The sequence below is a fragment of the Leiobunum rupestre genome, chromosome 2 (assembly GCF_980474605.1).
Source record: "Leiobunum rupestre chromosome 2, qqLeiRupe1.1.hap1, whole genome shotgun sequence".
In the NCBI taxonomy this organism is placed as follows: Eukaryota; Metazoa; Arthropoda; class Arachnida; order Opiliones; family Sclerosomatidae; genus Leiobunum; species Leiobunum rupestre.
In genome coordinates this window covers 77295464-77313910 of record NC_143385.1, presented here as the reverse complement: position 1 = coordinate 77313910, position 18447 = coordinate 77295464, and the positions used below count along the sequence as shown (strand labels likewise).

Sequence of the window (18447 nt, the reverse complement as noted above, 5' to 3'; positions counted from 1 at the left end):
TAAGCGCCCGTCGGTTTTCTTTAATTAAATACCTTTTCTTAAAAATGGGTAATTCCTTTTTATTATCTCAGAGCGCTCTGAGGTCCACTCTTTGTTATCCACTAATTTTCCTTTTTATAAATAGTGTAGTTCAGAGGGTTCGTAGCGCTCTGAGAGCGGTAAAGGGAAATAGTAAAATAATAAGACTTTCATGTTTCGATTTTTCCTATATATGGCTTCAAAAATGCAAATTCATTATTTTTAGCAGTTTAATTGTGGTCAAATACTTTAGACTAGCTTCAGATAAATTACATTTTCAAACACTTAAATTATTTAATTTGTTTATCCCTAGCATCATTGCTACCAAATCAAAGCGTTATATAGTCTTTGGTTTTTTTTTTCTTTTTCTTTCCAATAGTCCAGTCGGGCCATGGTCCAGTAAAGCAGACAATTATTTTTTATTTAACGAGTGGCAGACTGACAGTAGCTGAGGTACTTACTAATCCGGTCTGTCTTTAACATATTGTTTTAATGCGTGGAAATAATCCAAAGGAAATATAAGAGAGGAATAGTTTAGGGTTAAAATTATCTTGAAGATTTAAAGCTATGATTTTTGTGCGATAAACTTCCGGTTAATAAGTTTTCAATAGGCAAGGCTTAGTAATAACTTTATTTTACCGAAGTCCGAAAGTGAGTAGGCCTAACCATTGGCCAAATAATGATAAATCTAGAACATTACTTTTAGTAACTTTATTCGAAAAACCGCTCCAATAGCGCTAACACCCGATCGCAGACCTACGTCATTTTGGGAGTAAATTTTTAAGGGACAGTTTAAAAAAATTATTCACGGGATCGTCGTAGTAAATATCCGGTATTTATCATTACTTGGCCCATGGCCTAACGTATCCACGTATCCCCATTTTTCTGTTAACTTTGAATAATTCCGCATTATGATTTTACTATACCTAAGAAAATCCCAGGCCCGACTCATTCACTAAAGGAATCAACCCGGTCAGACTTGACATTTATTCATAAAAATTATTAATTGTTAAAATTGTATGGTGGCTAATAAAACTAAAATGTAAGTAACTCACCGTTTTGTTTAGAAGTGGCACAAAAATGTTTCTAAGCTAGACCACTTATAAAGTTACCATACGGAATAAAACCAGAAGCCTATAAATCCAATTAGTAGTAATTTTTACAGCATTAAATTAGAGTTACTTTGTACTAAGGGATCTATCGTCTTTGTAGTGAAAAGTAGTTAACCTCAAATAGAAAATATGGTAAACAAAATGAAATCTAGAATCTGTTTACTTCACTACAACAAATATTCTATTACTTTGGTACAAGACTGCTTACCTACCAATATTTGACTATAGGGTAATTATTTCTGAAATCATCAGACTTTGCTGCATGATAGTAACAGATTTTAACAAAACTTTTTTGGTGCGTTCATCTACCTCTACAATGAAGATTTCCGAAGTTTACCGGAAATATTTCAAAAAATTTATAAGTTATGATTTTCTGAAATTGGAGTTTTTTGACTTAATTTTGGTGTATGTTATTGACATTAATTTTAATATCGCGTTCGCTAAAGGTTGGGAAAACATAAAAAAGGGTATCCTAAGGTAAAACTGTACGCTGAAACCGAATTTGAAATCTATTTAATTATATCTGCTATATATTTTGATATACGAGCCAAAACGTGGGGTGACACTTAATATTTTACTCACTAGGCGGCACACCTCCAATATCAAGAAGCCTGTATTCATTGCATCATCTTATACACAGAAACGTTCTTGTAAAATATCGTTTTGGTCTTAGCATTATTTCTATATAAAAATAATATTAAATTTTTCTTATTTTGACCAATTATTTATTGCAATTTTTTTGAAGTAATATAAAAAAACCACTAATGGTTATGCTAAACAATTTCAATGCAATTTATTCCATTTTTAAGAACCGTGCTTTGGTCTTTTTCAAACATTCGTTCGCAAAGTAGTAATGTCTTCACCTTGGTGATGTGGGACTTTTAACTACACAAAGAATTTCAAATTCCGAAATCCAGTGTTCATCTTTTCTATTTGGCCAGTTGTAAGAGCTCAATATTCCGTGCGGGTGAGTAAACTAATAAGTGATTCTCTGCATTCTTCATTTGTTTCTCTAACTACTCGGAAATATAACTTGGCCAGGCAAGAAGTCGGACCGTGGATGCAACGTTTCATCGCAGATTTAAACTTTCAAAAATGCGTAATTGTGATAAAAGATTGGTGACTGCGTGTTCCTTGTTCGGTTTTAGTCTTTTCGAGTCTGTTTTTTAATATTATCACGATGTAAATCTACATAGATTTACATTGTGATAATATTAAACAGACTCTCGGGTGAAGAATCATCTGCGATGAAACGTTGCATCCACGGTCCGACTTCTTGCCTGACCAATACGTTGCCACAATTTTGGACCCGCACGGAATATTGAGCTCTTACAACTGGCCAAATAGAAAAGATGAACACTGGATTTCGGAATTTGAAATTCTTTGTGTAGTTAAAAGTCCCACATTACTACTTTGCGAACGAATGTTTGAATAAGACCAAAGCACGGTTCTTGAAAATGGAATAAATTGCATGGAAATTGTTTAGTATAGCCATTAGTGGTTTTTTTTATATTTTAAAATTGCAATAAATAATTGGTCAAAAATTAGAAAAATTTAATATAATTTTTATATAGAAATAATGCTTAGACCAAAACGATATTTTACAAGAGCGTTTCTGTGTATAAGATGATGCACTGAAAAAAGGCTTTTTGATGTTGGAGGTGTGCCGCCTAGTGAGTAAAATATTAAGTTTCACCCCGCGTTTTGGCTCGTATATCACAATTTATAGCAGATACAATGAAATAGATTTCAAAGTCTGTTTCAGCGTACAGTTTTACCTTAGGATACCCTTTTTTATGTTTTCCCAACCTTTAGGGAACGCGATATTAAAATTAATGTCAATAACATACACCAAAATTAAGCCAAAAATCTCAAATTTCAGAAAATCATAACTTATAAATTTTTTGAAATACTTCCGGTAAACTTCGGAAATCTTCATTGTAGAGGTAGATGAACGCACATAAAAAGTTTTGTTAAAATCTGTTACTATCATGCAGCAAAGTCTGATGATTTCAGAAGTAATTACCCTATAGTCAAATATTGGTAGGTAAGCAGTCTTCTACCAAAGTAATAGATTCTAGATTTGATTTTGTTTACCATATTTTCTATTTGAGGTTAACTACTTTTCACCACAAAGATGATAGATCCCTTAGTACAAAGTAACTCTAATTTAATGCTGTAAAAATTACTACTAATTGGATTTATAGGCTTCTTTTTTTTATTCCGTGTGGTAACTTTATAAGTGGTCTAGCTTAGAAACATTTTTGTGCCACTTCTAAACAAAACGGTGAGTTACTTACATTTTAGTTTTATTAGCCACCATACAATTTAAACGATTAATAATTTTTATGAATAAATGTCAAGTCTGACCGGGTTGATTCCTTTAGTGAATGAGTCGGGCCTGGGATTTTCTTAGGTATAGTAAAATCATAATGCGGAATTATTCAAAGTTAACAGAAAAATGGGGATACGTGGATATGTTAGGCCATGGGCCAAGTAATGATAAATACCGGATATTTACAACGACGACCACGTGAATTATTTTTTTAAACTGTCCCTTAAAAAATTTACTACCAAAATGACGTAGGTCTGCGATCGGGTGTTAGCGCTATTGGACGGGTTTTTCGAATAAAGTTACTTAAAGTAATGTTCTAGATTTATCATTATTTGGCCTATGGTTAGGCCTACTCCCTTTCGGACTTGGTAAAATAAAGTTATTACTAAGCCTTGCCTATTGAAAACTTATTAACCGGAAGTTTATCGCACAAAAATCATAGAAGTTTTGTAGTATTCTTCAATGTATCACAAAACTAAAAAAACGTATTATAAACTTATGGAGCACTTAATTGAGTTTTGTTACTGACGCCGTGAGAGTTTATACTCTTTATGGATGTGAACACTTAAATTCCAAAAAAAGCTTTAGGGTATTTGTCTCTTTTTTAATGTTGGTTGTCTTCATAAGCTGAGCCAAGACATCACTATTATCAGCCGTAAATTATTTGTTAAGTCATCATACCACATGTTATAATTATGGGGAGACTATCCATAATATGATTTGCGAGCTGAATGGTGTAAAAAGCAAACAAATTTGCTCTCCAAACATTTTACTATGCCCAGTCATTTGCCCTTCTACCGTTTAAAATATAAGGAATGAAACCTGATAATAAAAGATTGTAATGATTTCATATTTTTTAGTTAAATAAGAATGCCCGAACATCACTAGACACACTATTTTGGAAGCTCACAATTCCATTTTGAATATTTAATATTCCTTTATGCCTAGTCAATTATAAACAAAGACAATTTGAAACACAAAAAACCATATATTGAACATATAGGGGCAGCCTTTGCTCAACATTGGTAAGCCAAATCAAAATAGGTAAGTAATTAAAAAAATGCATGCAAGTTTCAAAATTATGTGAAATGCAGAAAGGCTTGTTCCATTTGGACCCTCATAATAGAAAAGGGGCTGATGTTTGTGGTACAAAATGAATACATTCAATGTGTTCGTTTACTGTAAAAATTAAATATATTTTTATATTATGAAAATGACAAATTTTAATTAAAACTACCTTTGAATTTGCTATCTATAACTGTAGATGTGCTTCTGATTAATTCAATCTTATCCTGACATAAGCAGGTAAATACTAGAAATACCCTACCCCAGATGATTTTGGAAACCAATTGAATGAACACGGTTTTTTTTCGTATGAAAAGAATAGTAAAATAAAACCAACTTAGAATGATGATCAAGGTAGCATCAAGGTTAGTGTAATCCAAATGTATACTAAACTCGTTTTCCAGAATTTGAAAGAAAATATTTGCGCCATTGAATAATACTTTTAAAATCGCATAGATTACTATTCATTATTTAAAATTAGTAATTACTATTAGTGTAAAAATAATTTGAGCCTCATCTACCTGGATTCAGTTAGATTTGGCTCAAAATCAAAGAGCAGAAAGACATATTGATATGATGCGTTATATATTCAATAAATACAACAACCAAACAAGATATTTGAAATGAACTTGGAGGAAACTTTAATCAGGCAAATATAAAAATCAAACTGGAGAAATAACTCTCATATGGCATATTATGCAGTAAAGTTTTGTATCACTGTTCTGTTTCATTTTACTAATAGTTTGCTTCGCGTTAAAGAGTCAGAATGTTTTTGATCTATTAGATTTTTGCATAAGGTATATAAATATATAATGATAATAATAATGGTAATGATGATTTTACTTGAAAAATAAATATTCACTAGCAAATTGAAGTTTTTAAATGGAAGGGTAGGCTTCACTTAATTTCTTGGGTGCCTGTTATTGATGTCATTTGCGGGCAGGTTTTTATATTGGTTGCTACTAGAGCGAGCTGAGAGATAATGTTTCAGAGGGAAACCAGAGAGAAAATTGTAAGAGAAAAATTTCTCAAGACCTTAGTCCTAACTTTGGGATTTTCCAAAATCATTTTAACTCTTATGGTGAACATTAATATGACATCAGAATAAAAATTATACCTTTAATAAATTTATAATTGTTTTACGTATAAGGAAATTAATTACCAATAATCAGAAATAAATACCTTATTTCGAAAACCAACTTTGATGTAATAAGCTTTCGAAACATATTGGTGGTTTTCACTGTTTTTTGATGCACTGTTAAAGTTATTGAGCGAGTGAGTGTTTATTTTATGTTCACGCTTGGATTGTGGACATTCGTGATGCATTTTGCAAAAATACTTTTGTTAAATTTCTAGTCGAGGATATAGCAACTAAGGATAGTTGCACTGGTTCTTTTCCATTTTCATTATTCAAAAATCTTTTCTTAATACCGTGCATTACATTACTTGAAATTGATTTAAACAATTTAGGTGACAATTGAAGATCTCAACAACATGAAGTGTATAACTAAATAGTTTTAATATTGTTTTTTATAATTTATTCCATTTGCTTTTTTTACAATACCAAAAGAAGTTAAGTATTCATAAATTACACAGATTAATTGTTAAAATAGTTCTGTAACAATTTCAGTTTAATTCTTTAAGAAATTGGTTATCTCGGATTTAATTTTAATCTGTTTTTCCTATTGTTTAATTTTCATTATTTTTTCAGAAAACAAGTCTTTATTGTCTAATAAAATTTTTTATAGACATTAGAAAAGTCAAATACCAAATTGAATGTTTAAAGGGTCGAATAATGTTAGAAGATATATTGAATTTCTAATCGTACCACAGCAATTTGTGTTCATTCTTGTTTACCAAATAGTTTTCAAATTGTGTAATAAAAACTTAAAATGAAGCCGTTTATTTATGTTACAATTTTTTATGAACTTATATATCATTCTAACAGTTGATCAGATAGAAAGACTAAAACTAAAGGCCGTGAAATTCCACAATCTAGGAAATTATTATTATTATTCAACCAGTTCAGAAATTATATAAAATGCCAAATATTTTCTATCCTCACTTTTGAATATTAAATTTGGTAACTAAGCTCCACTGTTGTGCTTCTATTAAAATATTACTTCTATTATAGAAATAACTTTAGCAGATATTTTGTACGCATTAATTTTTTTATTTTGTTATTGGCCCTTCTATGTTGATGCTCTTTAAGTAATTTTCAGAAAAACTAAATATTTCAAGAAAACCAAAATAAGAATCTAATTTTTTTCAACGTAATACTGAAAAAAAGAGACAACTTTTACTAGTCAGGGTTGCCACAATACTTCCAGATTCAAATTCCCAGACTTTTCCCTGATATTATAAGGGCTCTTAAAAAAAGACAAATGTGCATCGGGGAAAAAAATCTACTGTATGACTTTTCACGTTTCCGATTTCGACATCACCATGCCCATCGATGACGCATAGACTAGAGGAGTCGTTTTTGTTGTTTTCTCTGAGCACGCAGTTGGAAAGCACGTTGGAAATGTAGATGTCAATACTTCGTAATGCTCATCGATGGCATCTTTTTTTTTAAAGCAAATACGATAACTAAAATTTTGTCGCTATCATTTGATGGCATTGATTTTAAAAAAGAATGTACAGTTCACAGGTGAAATCGTGGGAGACCAAAATTCCGTACAATTGACACTAACATCACGATGGACATCAGAAAAATCGCATCGGTTTTTTTCGGCATAGATTTTAAGAGATTTTCCCTGACTTTTTAAGGGCAAAATTAGACTAGATTTAACTTTATATTTTACTTTTATCAGAAGTTGGTAAATTTAAATAAACTTATTTCAGTATAAAGGTTATTGCAACGTTAAAAAAATTAGCAAAACATTCAAGGAACTAAATAATAATCACATAATTTGTCATAGATCTAGAGTAAAATTAAATTCAGTGTCCAAATAAAATTGAATCTCCTGACTTCTCCCTGACCTTTTACAAATTCTCAATTAGACCCATTTTTAAATTCCCTGACATGTGGCAACTCTGGTTGTGAAACAGCAAGAGTATATTTTAATAAAAATACATGATAATTAACTAGCTACAGAACCATTTGAACGATTTCAAAACAAATTCCGTTGTGAATATTTATTAAAATACTGATTCACAACACAACAGTGGTCTCATTTATTTTCAATTAGTGTTGCAACGAATATTCAGTAATATTTTGCTTGTATTTCGTAAATCATTTTTCTCGAATAGAGGGTGTGTGAATGTATGATACATTTTGCCCGCAGAAAAATACTATTAACAATTTCAAATTGCTACCTAGGTACGGCCAACTTCGATCACACTAAAAATTGAAGTTGGACCTACTATTATAGCAGCCGGTACAGCCAACTTCGGTTACACGCGAAATCGAAGTTGGCCGTATATAGGTAGCGCCCCGGTTCTTTTTATTTTAGGACTACACCACTGGTTCGAATTGGAAAAGAGTCTCGCAGGAGTCGTGTGAACCATGAAACGAAAAATCCGCGATACCAGTCCCGAATATTCGGTATTTGGCCAAATTCGCTATTAGTTGTAACATTAGTTTCATGGCTTAAAGTTAGTCTATTTTTCATGTAGCCTGTTGATATAAGAACATAGTGTTCTTCAAAAGTAGTGACTGTATTCAGAGAATTAGTGTAGTTTATGTTATTGGTCTTCCACAACGCATTATTTATGACTAATAACACTCAATAATGTTCAACAGTGCAAAAAGACTAGCATTAATTTTAGCTGAATCTACAATTGAACTTCAGTTTTCAATTTTAATAGCAGTGCTACTATGATGTATTGCTACCAGAAATAATTGTAGTTAGTGAGATATATAGATAACTTATAATATTTTACCATATCTTCACCCTAGTTGAATGATCCGCTGGTATTAATTCTTATTATTTTTGACTATGACTAAGATTTAAATAGTCTGTGTTTAAATGATTTTGTTATTTTCCTAACTTTCATATCAATTCAGCCAATTATAACATGAAAAAAATTAAGATAAATCTTTTAAAACTTTGTTGAGCTCAACCAATGTTTTGATAAGACATGCAAGTAAAATATTTGATCTAGCCAAAGAATGAAGTACTAATTACTATAGTCTGAATTCAGTTTCTATCTAAATAAATTAATCCAATGAAAGAAACAAAACAACTTTGTTTTTGATAAATCCAAGCTCTTAAAAATGTCAATTTTAGAGTAACCTAGCATTCTGGTATATCTTAAACAAAATAGATGCGTAAAGTGGGATTAAAAATTTTTGCAGCTTAACAGTAAATTAAGCTGATACATGACCTCACTCCTATTTATATTATTATATGTATTGTCCATCATCCTATATGAGAGACAAAATATCACCTCAACCAGACAAGTTTTAACATTTTGCTTTGCCCTGTGTAATTATGTATTTTTGTGCAATATTTAATACCAAATTATTGAGATGTTGGAACCCTTTAGTTCATTGGCTATGGTTTTTTATGTTCATAGTTCTTTCTTATTTATTTTGCATGACTAGATATTTATGAAGAAACCGTTGAACCATTTATTGTCTCAGTAGTTTTGCAACATTTGGTGTATGCATTACAGCACCAAATAAGAAGTATTCAGTAGTAATTCTAAAAAACAATAGATTAACATGTTTAGTTTGTCATCATGGCAAACATTCATGTTTCTTCTGTAAAATCAAATGCAGTTTGACAATGATATATGTGTGAATCTTGCTGAAGTCGTAGAGTTAGCTATTCAATAACCTATAAAATACACACATAAACCTATATTTGTGAAAAGAATTCCATAGTCATAATCATAAGCAAATATACATGGAAGGGAAAAACTTTTACTGTAAAGATTTAACTTCAAAAGATGGAGTATTGGTATTTCCGTCCCCAAACCGTCCGCAATTTTTGATTGTGGTTTGGACCTCACCCAAAGTTCGAGTAAGTAGCATAAAGTAAGAAACAATTGTGTAAAACGCATGAAAATGTTTTTGTGAAAGTCTTCTTTTAATACAATGAGATTGCATAATTTATTTATATTTAATCGTTGTGAACTTCTTATTTCTTTTGCGTAATTGTACCTCTTTTGAAAACCAACCATGCTTTTGCCCATGCGCAGACCCTGCTTTCTCGTTTTGTGGAGCTTTAAAAATAATAAATATATTGAAACTTACTGTATATATATACATACTTATGGACGATCTAAAGTTGCATAACTAAGCACAAATTTGATCAGAACTAGGACACAGAAATTTCTAGCAAATAAAAATGCTGAACTGTCCTCGAGTTATAATCATTTGGAAATTAAACTGATTAATTTGGAAAACAATTAATGATTTAGTGAAGTTTTTGTGTAGGGAAAGTATTTATTTTGGACAGGAAACCACTACTTTTGGGAGTGGTTGTAATAACACTTTCCCAATGTGCAAACTAGAGCAAGACTATCTTGTAAACCTCCCATTCTGTCTATAGGAATAACCTTACTAATTTGGAAAATATTTTTATTAAATTTTTTTGAAACATTTGTACTTAATTACAAAATAACAGATGTGAAAGCTTGAGAGTAGTCCATAGGGCCTGGTTTCGGGTCAATTGGAAGGTATCTCTTATTTTTGGACATTTTCACCCTTCATTTGACTCCTCATAGTTCGATCCAGACCCATCTTCAGACGCCTTGATGAAAGGGGATGAAATAACAGTACATATTTCTACCATTTAAAGTATTTAAAAATACTGTGCCAAAAATTAATGAAAATCACTCGATGCTGGTTTAAACTCTTTATTATGTTTACATTTTAATCTGAATTATACTGTTTCATAGCTTCCTCATACCTTACTATATACATATTGATTTATTCTAATATTAACTTTTTTCCTCAAGAAGTACTTGTATTGACTTGTGAATGTGGATATTCAAATAAGTTTGATGATGGAGGACTAGCCATTTTGAATATGGGACCATTCTGCATAAGCCATTTTGTACACAGAAAATATATTAAGCCATTTTGTACACGGAAAATATACTAAGGATTTTCAACATTGTCGGCGAGGCAATTTTTTGCTTCAAGTCTCTCTTCCAATGGGCGCAACGTTTGAAAATTGACGAAATGTTTAACACTATACTGCCATAGAAACATTACTGGTTTCTAACGTAACTCTAAAATTGTTTTTAATTTCTGAAAGTTTAGGTTACACTCTCTCTACCCAAATATATAGACAAAGAAATGAAAATAGGAATACTGTTGTGGCAATATTCAGCATTAAACTCTAGAAATATGACACCCTTTATACCAGGAGCAACCTTAACACAATTACTAAAAACTTATTACGTCAGTTTTATCAGAGTGCTATTAATTTTTTTTATGAAACATATAGTATTTAATTGGGATGACAGAACCTTTTTTATTAAAAATTTACCCAATATTTACTTTTTTTTTAACTTAGTAAGTCTTAGGTCTTTGCTTATATTGTAATATTTAGTAAAAGAGACCCTTTTTTGATACATAAAACATCACACATTATTAATGTTTCCAATGAATAACTGCTTAGGTATATAGGTACTTCTCTCGTAAGAAATATATTATATACTTCTGCTAGTACGTAAATTAAACCTTTTTTTGAATTAGGTGTACAATAATTACCTGAACTGTATGCCTGAGAAAAATATTCTTGACACCTTCGCTTGAAAATTCAAAAATGATCAAAAATTTTAATTGTTTGAAACCAAATTTATCGGTCTACTTTTGTAATGGAAAGAGTGCTTATTTGTTTTCATCTAAGGTATTACCAGTTCTTCATAAGATAATTTAATTGTTTTGTTTCTTTCATGAAGTAAAATTTGGTTTTGCCAAAGTGGGCCCTTTGTTATCTTACCAAAGATAATACATTTTTTATCTTTATTGTATGTAGGGTACACTACAGGTTTCACCAGGAATTCATACCTCGAACTTGGAATGGTTATCCGGCCGTATTCCCTATGGTAAGATCTCGGGGACCGTTTTCAGTGACGTGAATGAGAAAAAAAATCGCCCCCTCGCACGTGTCTCCCCTCTTTAGGAGTTTTTACGCCGCGCAACCTCCCGTTTTTTGTTGTTCGACTCCCCGTCATTTCGAAATTTAGGGTTTGAAACCCTACCATTGATAGCGACGGGTCAGCTCGCTCTCCCGACCTCTCCATGTGGAAGGATTAAGTCCGGCATTGTTAGCGCTGTCAAAATTGTCAGCAGTTACAATGCCCTTGAGAACCGCGAATTACAAGGGGACCGTCGCTATCAATAGAGCGACAGCGAAGGGAAAAGCAAAAAGATGTTTGAACCCTTTTTCGACACAGGGGGATGAAATTATCTGGCAAAAATAAATCTGACTAAAAAACGAGCAAGTTCGGCTTGTAGGAAATCTTTCAACAGCCACCCAGTTCTACTACCAGGAGTGTTTACTCTCTATTGTGAACATGGTAAAGGATTATAGAATCATTTGTTAGTAGCAATTTTCCATAAGTTGGGAGTTATCAAAATTAAAAGCAACAAATATTTTTGAGGGGCCACTTGTTCATCCTAATATGGGGCTGGTGGACCCTTTTATCTGATTCAGCGTCTTTCAACATGTGCATCAATTACTAGCTACATTAAAACCTCAGTTACAATTATCTTCTCAAAATATTTACCAAGATAAAAATTAGTATGTCTTACAAGGGAAGTATCCATCTGAAGTATAAATGAAACATGTACCTTTGCTGGCTAATGATTTAAAACGCAAAAATTTACTCTTAATTAGGAATATTTATTTATAAGCCATATTTTTAATAAAATCAGTAAGCCTCTGCGAAGATACATGTTTAAAAAGAATAACATTAGCAGTATAAGGAGATTAATACTTCTCTCTAAGAGGTATATTATATATTTCTGGTCTTATTAGCTACATAGAATTGATATGAGTGTAAAAAATTTACCACTAATCATTAAGGTTAGATCAGGGAAAGGGGTTTTTATGGGTTTCTTTTGCAATGTTATTTAATAGTATGGAAGCAACTATGTTATACAACAAAACATACGATGTAAAGTTCTATTTACTTAAGATATATGTTATGTTGTGAATCTAAATATAACCTTTACAATTTTGACAACAGGCTTAGGAGGTTTGCAAGTTCAATATGCGTAGTTGATGATTAATGAAATTAAAAACGACTTCGTTATATTTGCATATTTAATAAGATGTCATGCTAGGCACGACGAAACTAGTCTGACTTTCATTGTAAATATCATAAATATTTTATTAAATATGCAAATATAACGAAGTCGTTTTTAATTTCATTAATCAATTTTGACAACACGATTTAAAAAAGGCTGGTACTTTGAATTTACTTGCGTAAATTGAATCTGAAAATTTTGTGGTAACCCTTTATTTACTACAAATGTTATAAGCTTCAAATATGTACCTGCACAGGCTACCACTGCATTTTTCCAATAAAAAATTAGAAGAAAAATAGTTTTGGCTTGAAATCATTTTGTGACTTTATATAGCTATTATAGTTTTATATTATAATTGTATGCATACAGCCATGTTGCATGGTTGGCTATCTGTACTAAATAGATTTTATATATTTCCAAACTGCATTGTTTATGTATAATAATGCTTGTGCTCTTCAAACATTGCCTGAACAGAGCCACAACTTTTTAACAACACAAGGTTCCTTGTTGACAGACTTCACTGGAAAAATCATACTGGTAAATTTTTATAATATGTTATTGACTATGTACAATTTCCAAGAAAATAGCTATAGGCTTATTCTGGAAATGTTACATTGCAATGAAAAGGGTCACAACCTGGATCATAAATTAATTCGCATAATGATTAAAGTTCATTGTTACTTAGAAAAATATCTGGCTACAAAGTAGTACATGTAATCAATTATTTGTAAAAATAATTGGGGCTTTTAAAAGTGCAAAACTCATGCTAAACTTTTACGACTACACAATTGTTAGCAGGATCTGCAATACTTCTAATTTCATAATTTCAGTTTGATAGCAGATTTATTTTAAAACTAAACGCCTATTATAATGGCATTTAGAAAAAATTAGGTAATGGAGTGTACTACATTAAAAATGTCCTCTTCACACTGACTAGCAAATAGTGTTCACTAGATTGCCATTGTTGGATTTCCAAAAAACCATTATTTTACTTGACTCTTTTACGATAATGAAAACGAGAGAGAACATGGAATTTAGTTTTATTGGAAGTTTATAAAAATAAATACTTAAATCAAAAGCCTTGGTGTAAAGTGTCTGAGTTACCTTGAAATTTTAGACCTGTAAAGCCTAGGTCAATCTTTAATTCTTATTTGTTAGTCGAAGCTACATGTAGAATCAACAAACATGAGGAGAGAAAAATTTTCATTGGCTGTTCATGCATATTTTTTACTTGGGGAAAGTGCCGGCTTATTTTAAAAATAAGCTGGCTTCAAATAGGCTCTAGGCAAAAAAAACTTAGAATTCTTCAGAGTTATATATGATTAGTCTCCCCTCGCGTGTGGTGCATTTGTTAAGAAAAATTTATACTTGCTTTAGGTTAGGCTTCACAAAGCACTTACCAGGTGACTAGGTTTAAACCCTTCTAAAAAGTTCCTCCAATAAAATGTATTGTTATCTTCAATTAGTGTTTGTACGGGGACCCCTTCCCCCGAAAGTCTGGAATCCCCAACTTTTGTCCTCGACCCCAACTCCGATCCTGATGATCAAAAATTAAGTCGGCGTTAAGGTTTTTGGTTAAGGACAGTTGCACCCTACTAAAAATAAAAGATCCTTCCCTCCCTTTTTTCGTGGGTGATAATGGAATGACGCTTATGACCTTCGAAATGCATCACTCAAGGGGTTTGGTTTTTTTTAGTTTGTTTTAGAATTGTGGTCTCGGCTGCAGAGCTAGTGCAGTGGTATTTTTTTTGTAACTTGTAAGGTGAAAAACAATGGGAACATTTTGAGCAGCCTTTACAAGAAAAATCCTTTACTAACTTGGAATATTGAAGAAAAACCTAACTTTCACAGGTATCTAAAACTGGGTCACTAATACATACAAATAGTTTCCCATCAACAACCCCAATTTTGTTTTTCCGTGGATAGCCCAACCCTGTACGAACACTATCTTTAATAGCAATAGCTTTATTGGGGCCCGGGAGTGCTCTCGGTGGCTTTTGCACTAATAATTCAGTGTATTCTTCACCAAAGTGATAAAGTGAACTTTACTGACAGTGGGACCTAGTTGTTAGAAAAAACCAAAACATTTGTCATAATAATGAAAGAATGAAAATAATACACTTCGAAGTTATTTCAATGCTTCTATTCTGCAAGCTTTTTTCATGTTCAATTCAATCAAAAGTAATAATAATTATTAGCTCAGCTAAGTCATCGACAATAGTGTTGCCATTATTTCAGTGGGCTGGTTTAAATTGTTTATAAGGGTAGTGGCAAGCCCTTTATGCCACATGAGAACTTGCAAAATCAACACAAGAGTGATCTTGAATTTTTAAAGCAGTGCCACAAGCTGAGAAAAAACCCGGCTTGATCCTCTTAAGAATAATACTCAGTCTAATACCCAAGGCACCACCTTAGGCCCAAGTCATCTAGCGACTTATAATGCCTTTAAACAGGTGGCCGGGTTACGACGCGTAGGAGGGTGGTGGCAAGCCCTTCATGCCACGCGAGCCAACAGCTCCCTACACTAACTATTACCGTTAACCTTGACAAGTGTGTATGGGAAGGCAAAACGAAGAACTCGGGGGAAAACCTCTTTAACCAGTGGGGAGAGAACTTGCGAACTCAACGCAGGAGTAGTTCCCAGTTTTCACCCAGTGCCATAAGTTGGGATCAAACCCAGCTCCTAACCACTCTGCCACCCTACCTATAAACTGATATTTTGCTCTTTCCATTTACAGAAAGTAAAACAAATCTAATTAATTACTTTAAACTAATATTGTTAACTCAATTTTTTTATCACAGGTTGTCCCACTAGATATTTCTTGGAAAAATATCCACAATATAAGCAAATGAATTCAAGTTCACAAAAAAATTTAAAACTCAATTTCCTACATGACTGAGACAAATTTTATTTCACATGCAAAGTTATATATGTGGTTAACAAAGAAAAAACAAAATGTAAAATGAACTATGAAAATAATAATAAACTTTACATAAGAGTATTATAAATATTTAGAGTAATTTTATGACAATATACATTTTCAGTTATGAAAAAAGAAAGAGATTCGTATGGAACCTTCAACGACCTCATTCATAATAACGATATAAGTGCAAAGTATTTGAATCTTCTTACTGGTTAGCTTAGACAATGAAATATAACTTAAACCACTTTTTACAGCTATCTAGATGTACATGTAGACAAGCTTCTTAAGCCAATGTTAAATGACGGGAAAATCCATTGCAGTGCCATTTTCTCACAAATGAATTAGAACAAATCTATAATTAACCACCTGGGGGGGAGTGGAAAAAGCTTAGAATATTCACCATGAAACTATATAGCCGTGTTGGATGAGTACAGTCTAGTTCTCATACAGTAATGTTGCCCGGTTTTTTCTATTGGTAATGTATGGGTTTATCAGTTGGAGGACCCGGGCTTAAATGTTGGCTCTGGCGTGACAAATTTTACTCAGTTTTGCACAGTTCTTTAAAAACTTTGTTTCTGATAAAAACAAAGGTAACGAGATTATTAATTACTTTTGCATTTCAAAATTGAAATATTCTATAGCATAAATTAAAAGTAGCGACTAGTGCAAATAATACGAGATAAAAAAGGCCAACAATTATATATTTAAAAGTGCACAAGATAAATTAATTAATTAAAATGAACCCGACTAGTTTCAGATACACGATTGATCTGTCATTAGGGGTCTAATCAGTTTACACACACTGGTCCATATCTATAACCTAGTAGTTTCTTAAAAAGTAATACATTCAATTTTTTTATGTTATCAACACCAGGACCTCCCTTACCAAAAAATAAGTTGGTTTTTAGTTGGTATTTAGTTGGTTTTCACATTTAAGTTGGTTTTTAGTTGGTATTTAGTAGGTTTTCACATTTAAGTTGGTTTTAAGTAGGTTCAAGTTGCCAGCATATTTTAATAAACTATTTAAAGAGGTAATAAGTTGTTTTTAAGTTGTTTTTAAGTTGGCTGGAAAATACTCATTTTTTGAAGTTGGTTTTAAGTTGGTTTTTAGTGGTCAGATAATTACTTATAATTTTTAAGTAGGTTATAAGTTGGCTTTAAGTGGTCTTTATTAAGAGGTCTTTTTAAGTAAGTTTTAAGTTGGTTTTAAGTGGTCTTTATTAAGAAAGCTTTTAGTTGGTTTTAAGTTGGTGTAAAGTGGTTTTTAAGTAGGTTTTTAGTTGGTATTTAGTTGGCATTTGTTCCAAATACGAACTTAAAACCAACTTAAAAAGTTACAAGACCACTTATTTTTTGGTAAGGGCTAGGTCACTAGTCCGTGAGCCAAGCGAGTGGTTGGTTTCATGGCGCCATCTATCACTTTTAACTAGACATTTTCCAAAGGCCACTGAAAGCGCTGGTCGTATCACAACCATTGCTTCTTCGGTTATCTCGAGACCTCATCAAGCGTTGATCAGGTAGTTCAACGATATAAACTTTATGCTGAACAATTATTCCATTATCTCGGTGAGACGTGCCCAAGCCGCTAAGAGTTTCATCTATGTCGTAGGCTAAAGTTGTCGGAACATTTGGGTAAAACGTCTTAAGTAATAGTAGATCCGATTCGTCACAGGCCTCAATTTTTTCAAGACAAAGAGCCGTATTGATTTCTTCCAATTGTGTGTATGATATGCCATGACAAAGCCGATTTAAAAATGTTATAATTTCGACCTTACCAGTTAAACGTGTCGCAGAATCCCTTGGAAAGAAGCGTGTGAGGCTTTACTAGGAATGCATGCTTTCACCGTTTGTGATACGACCAGCGCTTTCAGTGGCCTTTGGAAAATGTCTAGTTTAAAGTGATAGATGGCGCCGTGCAGAAAGCGATGTCAGAATTAGGGAAATCTTGGACTATAGAAGACGATCTTTTCGATAAACTTAGAGTTTACTTGCAAAATGTACGCAATTAACCACCTCAAAATCAAGTTCAGTAAACAATCTTCACTATGACCTTTTTAGGCTGAAGAGAGGTCAAGTAGATTCTAGTCAGCTACCTCCGAGCAAGGATGCACTTTACCGACATTCGAGGCGCGCAAACTATCAAGCGGCTATTTGGCGAAGAAGTTTGGAAAAACAACCAGCTATACCTAGTCCAGATGGCCAGATAATTGATGACAACGAAATAAAAGTAAATTGGATGAAAGCACAGTCTGCGCCTAATTCAGTTTTGGAACTAATGGCTTGTAAATGTAAGAAAGAATGCAAGTTGCCTACATGCAAGTGTATGGTAAATAACATTCGCTATTCTTCAGCATGTATTCTTGAAGATTGTGCCAATATGATAGAGCACATGGTGATTATCGACTCTGATGACGAAGAATAACGCTTAAAAATAAGCGTAATGTGTAAATGTTGTATAATAAAATAAAATTGATTTTCAAAGCATATTTTTCTCATTGAACATATTGAGGTTTTTCCAATAGTCGCTGAGCTATATCTTCGGAACTAAGCGAGATAGCCTATACCTGTACTAGACATTAGTTATTGGGCTTGAGTCACGCTTTCGAATGCACTATTACACAAGTAACTAGGATGAGCGGTAGCAGAGCTATAAGCTTTCAAAGGTTTGTGAAATTTGAATTTTCCCCCTTTTGGGGGGGAAAGCTGTGCGTCCAAACCGTCCACCAATTTTTCCCATACTCCCCAGTATTTTCGAAATTTTGAAATTGGTTAAAATAG

The 18447-nt window shown here is 32.5% G+C and overlaps 1 protein-coding gene across 4 annotated transcripts; it reads left to right on the top strand.

The window, feature by feature from the left end:
• The first annotated feature begins 1544 nt into the window (after nt 1-1544).
• LOC149959066 (uncharacterized) lies at nt 1545-18146 on the top strand. 4 transcript variants are annotated; one of them, XM_090166407.1, is made up of 4 exons: nt 3347-4490; nt 11469-11538; nt 17728-17957; nt 18021-18143. In XM_090166407.1, exons 2-4 carry the CDS (start codon nt 11513-11515, stop codon nt 18089-18091), a joined length of 327 nt encoding a protein of 108 aa, XP_090022533.1. In that variant the 5' UTR covers nt 3347-4490; nt 11469-11512; the 3' UTR covers nt 18092-18143. The 4 variants fall into 4 exon arrangements, 3 of the variants coding, with proteins under 3 accessions (XP_090022531.1, XP_090022533.1, XP_090022532.1); XM_090166405.1 differs by having other exon boundaries at nt 3343-4490; nt 17728-18145; XR_016478584.1 differs by lacking the exons at nt 3347-4490; nt 11469-11538 and adding an exon at nt 1545-2803 and having other exon boundaries at nt 17728-18146.
• Nucleotides 18147-18447: the final 301 nt, after the last annotated feature.